General features: G+C 34.0%; 1 protein-coding gene across 1 annotated transcript; it reads left to right on the top strand.

Annotated features, from left to right (window-relative positions):
• Nucleotides 1–8,847: 8,847 nt before the first annotated feature.
• Nucleotides 8,848–9,744, top strand: LOC148880016 (BON1-associated protein 2-like). The gene has a single exon (XM_088966650.1). The coding sequence runs from the start codon at nt 9,070–9,072 to the stop codon at nt 9,598–9,600; it is 531 nt and encodes a 176-aa protein (XP_088822776.1). The 5' UTR covers nt 8,848–9,069; the 3' UTR covers nt 9,601–9,744.
• Nucleotides 9,745–10,969: the final 1,225 nt, after the last annotated feature.

The following is a 10,969-nucleotide window of genomic DNA, read 5'->3' as shown; positions in this document are numbered from 1 at the left end:
TAGTGCAATACCTTCATACCAGCACTTCAACTTTGTTTGCTGGTGATTCCTACTCCTTTTGGAGAATTTACTGTTAAGTGCAAAGGACCATGGTTTTCAAAATCGGATTGAACTGTATGGTTGGATTGGAAAAACCAGGAATTGATCATATGATGGGTTTCGTTTTACTCCAAAATCGTTATTTTATTAAAAAACGTTGATTTGGTCAGCAACGGGCTGTTTGGATGGATGTTTTTATTTTTTATTGTCAGAATAGACTGTCTGTTCGGTTCAAACGATCTAATTATTAGACCTGGGACCAGATCCCTGACCAGTTCATTGTTCGATTCAGTTTTAAAAACGTTACAAAGGACTATTAGCATGGGCATGTTAAATGATTATTATTTGGAATACTTAGTGTGTATGATGCATGCATGCACAAATATATGCCTTTGATTATAGTTTAGGTGCCAAAAGGATCAAGATAGCATTAGAGGTGTAAATTGGGCTGGGCCACTCGTGGCCCGACATGAAATTGGACCGGTTTGGCATGATTGTCCGTGCCATGCTGGGCTAGGGGCCCATCCGAAGACTAGTCGTTGCCCCCCCCCCCCCCCCAAGCCCTAAGTCCCCCCAACAGCTAATTTTAGCTTTTTGGGGGAGGGTTTACATAAATACCCCCTAACAACTATAAACAATTATATAGGGGGTATTTATGTAATTTGCTTATAGAGGGGAGAAAAATGACATAAATGCCCCCCAACAGCTATATAACAACTAGTTTAAGGGGGCTTTTTGGGTAAAGTCATAAACCAAAATATCCCTCCCAACAACTAAAACAGTTAGTTTTTAGGAGAATTTGGGCAATTGAATTATTTTCAATTCCTATAAATAGCCCTATGGCTCCTATCCTCCACCATTCTCTTCTCATCACACCCATTCAACAATCAACATCACAATTTTCTTATTCTCTTAATCTCTTCAGTCTTCCCTCTCTCAGTCTCTCTCAGTCACTCATACATTCTTTGCAATCTAAGTGAACTTTGATAGTTTCATAGTCTGATTGGTTGATTGTTTGATTCTCCAAGTTAACAATTTGGGAGGCTTGGAGCCTTGGATGTTGAAAGGTTTTAACCATTGAAATCAAGTTGTGATTCTAAACCGGAAATCTGGGGTAAGTCCAATTAAATTAATTTTATTTTTTTAGAATTAAAAAAAATGGCCAGTTCTTCCCAAAACCCTAGGTTTAGTAGCCCGATTTGGAAAATATTTAAAATAGAGAATGTTGAGGGGAAGGGGAAAAGATCAGTTTGCCAAAAATGTAGAAAATACTTTAGCTATTGTAGTAAGGGTGACACTGGCCATTTGACCAGACATTTTCTCACACATGAGAAGGAAGAAGAAATAATCCACAATTTAAATGAATTGTAGAAATAATGGAAAATAAATTTTAAAAATATTGGGAGAAGTCGGAGAACATTTTGCGCTGCTAATCCCACCATGGCACGTGATTCGTGATCTACTAACCCCTCCAGTGTCTACAGGCTATAGTTCCATCAGAGTTTTGTTTAGTTGTTTTAGTGCAGGACCTGTAGGTACCACTGTACCAGGGTTGGCTAGATGTAGTCATGATGCAAAATATAGATTACAACTTTACAATTATAAGACAAAGGAGTGCATGATACTACTACATACACTAGATATTTCACCAGAAGCAGATGATGAAAGTGTGAATGCTTTCATCATAATGTATATGTAAATTTTGTTTAAATTGTAAATTTTAACAAATAACCCACATTTTTTATTTTTTTTCAAATTATTGTAACTTTTGTTTTAATTTTACTTAATTTATTTGCTATTAATGTAATTTTGTATTTTCAATTTGTAACTATATTGTATTTCTTTATATTTTATTAATTTATTCAATTTTCATATTTCATTCATCCAAGTATGAAATATGAAATATCCAACCATTGTATATTTCAATATTTGTATCATTGTATGCTGTGATTTGTATCATTCATCATTCAAATTTAAATGAAATAAAATTATTATTTGAATTGTTTTATACTTTTATTTATTCATTTTTTGGGTAATCATAAATTCACAATCTATAACCATATCCATATCCATTCAGTCTAGCTCGGTTCGGCCTAGGCCCAAGGCCCAGTCCGGCACAGGCCTGGGCCGTGGGTCGTGCCAGGTTGACCCCCAGAATTTTCATCGGGGAGGGCGGCACGACCCACACTTTGCGCGAACCACCCACATGGCCGGATTTACACCTCTAGATAGCAGTGATCAAAGGATCTACATGAATAAACCAAATGATAAGCATTTGGACTTTTACTAAAATAACATCATGATGAAATATCATCATTCATAAAATAACAAGGTTCTATTTATTTGCAGTGCAAATTTAAATTGAATCCAAAATTTGCACCCAGTTTAATTTTGCTTCTTTATTTGTAATTAGGATTTATAGTCCTATTTGATACAAAATGTGTACTTTGTATCTCATTTGTATTCATTAGTTGTGCAAATTTTGCATCTAAAACAGACAACTGATACAAATTTTGCTTCCTACCTCCCAAACGAATAACCCTCCTACCTCTGTTCTCTTTCATATAAGGTGGGGCCTACATTTTATTTCTCACAAACAAATAAAGCAAGGTTAAATCTGTAGCAAAAGTTGCAACCATGTGAATTTACATCAGGGAAAATATGAAATACAACTAAATGAAGATGCAAATTTAATCCATATCCAATGTTGTAATTTTATTAAAGAATCAGATTTTGAATCTCAAATAAACTACTGTTAAGTCATTTTGTCAGGTTAGCTGATGACCTAGTAATTGATGAGATGATTGCATGGCACCATGGAAATCAAATTTGCTCCACACACCAATCTCACAACACATCACAATCCTGAATTGGGAACATCTATGACAATATACAAATATGGGACCCAATGCATGGCTGTAAGTGCTGTGAAGTTGGTGCGACAGCGAGGAGCGCCTACGAGGAGCAAATCCAAATTCCCCCTTTTGCATTCTATGGACCGTTGGGTCAACCTTTTATGTGTACCTTTCAATAAAATTTTTCCATGGATGGGATCATGGCAGATTGGATCATAATCCAATCCGACTATTTGGTTGAATTCGAACCATCCTAGTTTGAATCTTCCGATCGGATCAAATAACAGGATCTAATTAGAAACTAGATCAGATACGAATAATCTCTTATCCGATCTGAGAAGATCTATATATATGTATATGCTATTTATTTATTTATAAATATATTATTTATATTTTATTTTTATAAATTTATTATCTTATTTATTTATTTATAAAAACATGTATACATGTATTGAAAATAATTAAAAAATATATTTGTATTTTTTTTTCTTTATTTAAATTCCTATATTTTATTTTTATTTTAATAATGTATTAATTTTTAAAGAAAGCAAATCGGATTGAATTAGATCCAAATATCCGACTTCCCGATCGGATTCGAATTCATATCCATATCTATTAGATCTGATCGGATCAGATCTGCAATTAATAGTGTTGCATCGGATTCAGAAATACCCTGATTTGAATCCGATTTGATCTATTTGCATCCCTACTCTATATATTTGCATTAGAAAGAGTATAAATACAAATATGTAGAGTGAAAAACCTTGTATTTTATATTATTTTGTATGTATACAGTATACATATTTGTATTTGTAGTTTTTCCAAACTGAGCCTTAGTGGCAGTTAACGACAAACTCTGCCTCCTTTGGTTTTTCGTTCAAGAGAACACACGATTAAGGGTGTCAATGGACCGGTTTTAGATTGGACCCCATCAAGTCCAAAATCAATTTGGATGGATTGGACCGACCAATAAGATATATTGGATTGAACCAACCTGGTCCAAAATATTTATTAGATTGGATTAGACCTGGTCTGTCCGTAACAAATTTATATTGGATAGGTTGGGTCAAGCCAATATCTGGTCTATTGATATAAGACAAGCATATATGTGTCAATGGATTGGGTTTGGGTTGAAACCAATCTAAATCAAAATAAATTTGAACAGATTGGACGGTCCAAACATTGAATTGGACCGATCCAAATTGATCCAAAACATTCATTGGATTGGATTGGACCTGGTCCATTTATAATGGACTCACATTGGAGTGGATCGGATTGAATCAAATCCAGTCCACTTGACACCCCTACACACGATTGCAGAGGTTTAATGTTCAATGGTGTCCAAGAGCACTATAGACATAAAATCGGATGTCGCTGTTTTGCTACTCTATTCTCTCTCTCTCACCGTCTTATCACGCTAAAACAACTACTTTTGAGTCCTGCAGAGAAGAAGCTTTTTTCCTTCTGAGATTGTTTCTCTCTCTCGAGCAAGAGATTTTCATAAATGGATGATGCTTAGGGAAATGGATGAAAATTTTCATGGATTTGAAAAGGCTGAGAAAGGCGACCATGTAATCTTGAATACCCATCTCTTTTTCTTCTTCTTCTTCTTCTTTGTTTTGTTCCCTTCGTTTCCTGACCTTTGGTTTCTGGGGTTTCTCGACTTCTGTAGGAGAAGGTTAGCAGTAAGAGCTGGAAGTGGAAAAAGTATATGAGCAGCATTCTGTAACTGTTCAATCGATCACATATAGGTCATTGTAAACATTAAGGGGGCATTCTACAACATGAATGTTTTTGTTGTAAAACAAACAAAAATATGTTCTTGAACCCTGTTTTTGTTTTCCAAGGGAAAAACAAGTTAGTTTTGTTTCAAAAAACAGCATATTATTTTGGAACCAAACAAAGTATTGGTTTTTTAAAACAAAACAAAATTTTTGGTATAGAAATTATATAATTTATGGAGCATGATGTTGAATAATCAGATGAAAACATGTTTTTGAAACTAGATTCAAGAACATGTTTTGGATTTCAATTTTGAAAACAGAAAACACATACACAACTTGGGGTGATCAAGAAAAACAAAAAAACCGAATCGAACTGACGAGAACGAACCAAAAATTCCGGTTAACCAAACTGATTGTTTTGGTTTTGGTTGACCAATATTAAAACCCGGCAGTTAACTGAACAAAGTGGTATATATTATATATTATATATATTATAAATGAGTATATATGCATTATATATACAAATATATATTTATAACATACAATGTATTATTTATTATTTATTATATAATATTTTGTATGTATTTTTAATTTTTTATTATATATTTATTTATAATATATATTATAAAAATTAGAAAACCAAAAAACCAATTAATTGAACCAACCGGCTTTGGTTTGGTTTCAGCTACCAGTTTTCCAAAAACTAGTACTACTAGTTTGGTTTGAAAATTAGGCCCATGATGATTCAGTTAACCAAATTGTGAACATCTTTACAACCAACAACATGTTTTTTGTGTTTTTGTTTTAAGAATGTCTTTTTTTTTTTTTATTTTAAACTGATAGAAATAAAAACAGTTCACTCTGTAGAATGCCCTCTAAGTGATCATGAACTTGTGTCCAGCTGAAACCTCCAACCTTCAAGTCTCTAATTCGAATTAAGTTTGTGTTTCACAATTTTATGACAAAGCAAGCTTGAATAACTAGATATTCAGCTTAATTCGACTTGAATTCACCCCATCCCTTGAAATCATTGTCGTTGGATTATCCTTCGACTTCCAATAAAAGATGGCCGTGCCATTCAATTAAGGAAAATTCAAATTCATCGGAGATGAACGTTAAGGGACGTAAACAAAAGGTATTTATTTCTTCTTATTCATATTTTGGGTTAAATGAACTCAATGGATTTATGTTCTAAGAGAGAAATAGGAGCCACAATCTCCGATCACCTGCTACACATCTTGGGAAGGACAAACGGAACCAAAACTCTTTAGTTCTTTCTCTCTCTCTGAGAGAGAGAGAAAGCGAAGAAACCCGTATACTAAAATCCATTTTCAAAACTCGATGGAGAACTTGGAAGAGACTAATCAAATAGCATTTATGTCTAGTCTGAGAAACACTTCTATGGCTGTGGTTGTAGTTTATTATAGATGTTCATGTCAAATGGAGGTCTTTTGATTTCTATACATCAGCAAGGAGGAGGAAGATTTTTGTTTCAGAAATGTTGGGAAGATTTGTGATATCTGGAGGCTGCCATAAGTGATGGTTTCCTCCATCTCTGCCCTAGGCTAACTGTATATGCATGTGTTGACTTCTTCGCTGTTCGCACCACTTATCGGGTTTCCTTTCAGCTTCGCCTCCATCGTCATCGCCCAACCGCCACCTCTAAAACGTCGGCGAATGCTCCCCAGGCGCTAGCAGATATATCATACTCACAGTTTGTGTGGCTGGGACTAGGGGTGCAACTTTTCTAAATTAGGGTTAAGATTTTGTCAAAATTTCAATGAATCCAATCCAAAATCCGAGCCCATTAGAGTGTTGACTTTTAACTCGGCCAACCCGACTTGCACCCCTAACTGGGACAGTAGCTTGATTTGTTGCAGCTAGCGAAATGTGTGCAAATGGTAGCCGGTAGGTGTAATGTTTGGTTTTCAAGTGAAAGCTAGCGGTGGCTGTGGTGGAGGCGTAAGTTTTTATAATTATACTAATTCGTAAAAGCTCATGATTTTAACAAGATAATCTTAAAACCAGACTGTACGTCTTCAGTTCTACGTGGATACGCTGCATGCTATCAATGGCCTAATTATATAAAGAGCTAGGCCGGCTATATCTCATCATCTTCATCAGCACATGAAATTATATGTATAGATATTGAGCTGACATTCTCGTTTACATTTATAATTAATATTTAGATAAATTAGATTGATTGATCAACAATGTGGCTGCATTCCCACCTGATTAATTACTTTTCAAGTGCTGAGTAGATTTCAAAAACCCACTGCATGTCGTAGCATTCTCTGTTCATGTTTTTCTATTTCTGTTTTGGTTTGAGTGGATGATCTTTTTTCAAGTTTGAAAGCTATCAGTCTATGATTTTTTTCATAATATATTGATCACGTTTATGGCTGTAAACGGATAGAAATCGAATCAGATTAAACAGTATTCGAATTCGAATTTCATTAGAAAATTCAATATCCGAATTCGAATTTGATTAAATATTTGAATATTCGATTTGATTTGAATTCGACTAATTAATTATTTTAGATAATTAATAAATATATAAAATAAATATTTTGTTTATATAAAATATATAAATATATAAATTAATTATTATGTATATAAATTATATAAGACATTTAAATATTTTATATATTATATATAAGAATTAAATAATTCATCGAATTTGAATATTTATCAAATTGAATCAGATTATATTCGAATTTGAATCTAATTAACTATTCGATATAAATAATATATCCGATATTATTCAGTATGAATAAGACACCCCTAATCACGTTAGATGCATATTTATTATTTTATTGTTAATTTGTTACCGAGTCTACATATATGATTAAAGGTTAAACAGCCGTTCTCGTTCTGATTCAAAGCGAAGTTTGGTACGCATCATGTTATATTTTAAAAATAGTAACTTTTCAACTCAAGGAATTGAGAAAATGTTGGCACAAAACAAAACATTAGTAGGCACAATGAGTGTACGTAATAACTGTGACACATGTCTCCGATAATATATCTTTCATCCAAACATTTTTATTCCATTAGAGAAAAATTATTCATTATTTTATTATTTTTGTCAAAATAATTAAAAATAAAATAATAAAAAAGAAAAATCTAAAATCATTAATTAATTAAAGTCAAGGCAAAAAGGTCTGGCTAGCGCTTCCATGTTGCATGTATTTGAGTCAAAAACGGAAACGCAGCACCACGGTTTCCAAACATGCAGATACCATGCACTCGACTCGTTTTAGCCTTGGACCAAAACCGTAAATCATGGCCTTTGATGTATTATTGGCCCCCACCTTGATGTCATTTCTTCTTCTTCAAGGTGCGTGGATCACACTCACAGCAATACATCAAACACTGTAATTTCACAGTATAACCCAAATACAATTAGATTTAGATTGACGTCTCAGAATTTTCTCCCGTGGGTTGGAATGTTGACGTGGTCAAATCGGTCAAACTAATTCTATCATCTGTTAAGTTTCATCTCACTTTCCTGCTAGAATTTTGAATAAACATGCAATTCAATCGTCATCCATCCAGTTACGTATACGTACGTGGTTTATTATTTATATATACACTAAGAATGACATGAAGCAATTATAGTATTATTTAGTTTAAAATTTATTATTTAATTATAAAAAATAAATTAGAAAAATTAATATGAGTCTTATATTTTTATAATTTGCAATTTATTATGACCTATTTTGTTTGAAAATCAGTATTAATTTATTATGTTTTTAATATGATTTAACAGATTTAAATATAGCCTTAAATGTAAACAATCACCCAATTTAACTGGCATTTACTATTTATTTGATAAATTTATTTTGATTTTTTTTTATGTATTTCCTTTTTTAATAAATAGCCAAATTTGTATCACTTCAAAGTGGATTAAATGTGTTTGAATAAATCATTTCTAAGGTAATTTATTCTATTTGAAAGCTGAATTAATCACTTTTGAGATTCTCTTTTTTTTTTTTTTTTTTAAATTATAGTGTCACGTATTTGAATAAATTACTTTTAGCTAAGGTAGTTATTCCATTTAAAAGTGGAATTAACTATTTTTGAAATTCTCTTTTCTGAAAAAATGGAATACCCTATATTGAATAGGAGGTACTCTTGACTGACCGCATTACTCTAATATATATATATATATTAAATAATAGATGAGACGTGAGGGCAAATTAAGATCATGTTGAAGGGTCTTTTATAGGAGGAGATTGAGACTCGAGAGACGAGGACTGAGCAATAGTAAAAGCTTGTATTTTTCAACTGTAGTGGTTTCGTCTCCCTTTCGCCACAACTTCTCTCCACCACCCAGCATTCTTCTCAATGTTGTACTTCGTCTATGGATTGATGCTATAAAAAAGGATTGTAATGCATTGTTGATTCGTTCTGAAGTTACTAATTTCAGAACTTATTAATTGGAATAAATGGAGAGGACATTGCTGCATTCCTTAGAATTAGAGATCAACGTTATCTCCGCTGAGGACCTTCGCCTCCGTCACCGGTCTATCAAGAAAAACGCCTTCGTCGTTGTCAGAACCGATTCCCACAACTATCGCTCCACCAGAGTGGACACAGAAGGTGGCAGTTACCCCTACTGGAACGAGAAGCTCAACCTCGCATTGCCCAACTCCGCCAAGTTTATAACGGTGGAGGTGCAATGCAAGACTGCTTCCGGCCGGGCCAGGCCGGTGGGAACCGCCAACATTCCCGTCTCGGATTTTATCGGTGATTATATGCCTGCTTACTACTTGCACTTCCTAAGTTATCGGTTGAGGGAGCAGAATGGCGAACGTAACGGTATTGTCAATCTATCTATTAGGACGCTGGTGCCACCAGCTGCAGGATATGTACATCGGTCGGTGATGCCCCAGTTTGTAGGGTTTAATGTCGCTGAGAAGAACTCCGGTGGGTTTGCTATTATGGGGATTCCGGTGTCCTCCGGTTATAGCATGTAGTTGGGATGGATTTGTGTTAATTTGTTCGACCAGCGCTAGGAAACAGAGAAATTGGACTACCTAAGACTACCCAAAAGAACAAGATTTTTATTTATTTACTTTTATGTGATTCAAACACAAAATTAAACCATTCTTTCCCTTATTAATTTCTTGTTTGTATAAATTATTCATTTTGTAAGTGCATGGCGATAAAGACCCCTTATTGGTTTTTCTCTAAAGAAAATATATGTTTGATTTAAAGGATTTTAGGGTTTTAGGAATTTGGGAGATGAGATTATGAGAATTTCAAATAACCTTATATTTAGGGTACTTTAGAAATTAATATTAAACCTAGGGTATTTTAATATTATCGGTATGTTGAAGGAATTATATGCATAATTCTGTATGTAAAAGAAATTAAGGTGTTATTGCACCCTCATTTGAATAGAATTAAGGTGTTATTGCATAATTAGGTAGAAATGAAAATAATGGATTTGGATTTCTTTTCCATATGCCTTGGTTACGGAGCCCGCACATCGTCTGGCCAGTGGCCACCCTCTCCCAAATTCATTTGAAACCGACGGTGCTTGGATTAATCAAATACAATTAATACTTTATTCTCTTCACCTCCCTCTCCCAAATTCATTTGCAGCGGCAAGACCCTCGCATCCCCTCTCTTCTCTTCACCTCCCTCAACCCTTGAATATGGGCAAGGCTCATTGCTGCAACCCTTTTTGGGTCACTTGTCATAAAGTGAATGAAAGTTGCTTCATGTTGAGAATCTGCATGTCAGGAGGATCATTAGCCCTAGGCTCACCGCAGTTCAGGAATTCCTTCACCTTGCTTCATGTTGAGAAGTTTTCATAAATCAAATTTAATCTCCCATTATTAACACCTTCATCATCGACAATCATCTCTTAGATTCTTCTAATTGGCGACGTTCACCCTTTTCTGTATCAATGCAAATAGCAATTAGCAAAACATATTATAAGCCCTGGCCCTTCTACATCAAAATAGAATATTTCATCTTCGAAAGTTTCCTGTTGATATAATCTGTTGATAATATTTCTATCCACCACCCAAGCTGGACGATGGACCTTGCTTTTAATAAATTCATCATGAGCTTTGTGACGTGGTTTGGGTTAGTTAAAGAAAGAGCAAAGAACAATTCTAAACAATGTAAGAACTTGTATTTCTTCTATATGTCGACCAAGGAGTTTGGGGTACAATATATATACACAAAGGAATGAAATAATAATAGAAAGAAAGAAAACAATAGGTAGTTGCCTATGAAAAATATTTTTTAAATGGTTTACTTTCTATTTCAGCTATTTTTAAACTTGAGTGAGAACCTGCATTAGTAACTTGCACTTTTGTAGAGTTACCATGT

The sequence above is a fragment of the Nelumbo lutea genome, chromosome 1 (genome assembly GCF_056320005.1).
Source record: "Nelumbo lutea isolate HS-2025 chromosome 1, American lotus-T2T, whole genome shotgun sequence".
Taxonomy (NCBI): domain Eukaryota; kingdom Viridiplantae; phylum Streptophyta; class Magnoliopsida; order Proteales; family Nelumbonaceae; genus Nelumbo; species Nelumbo lutea.
This window is presented reverse-complemented; position numbering and strand designations above follow the sequence as displayed.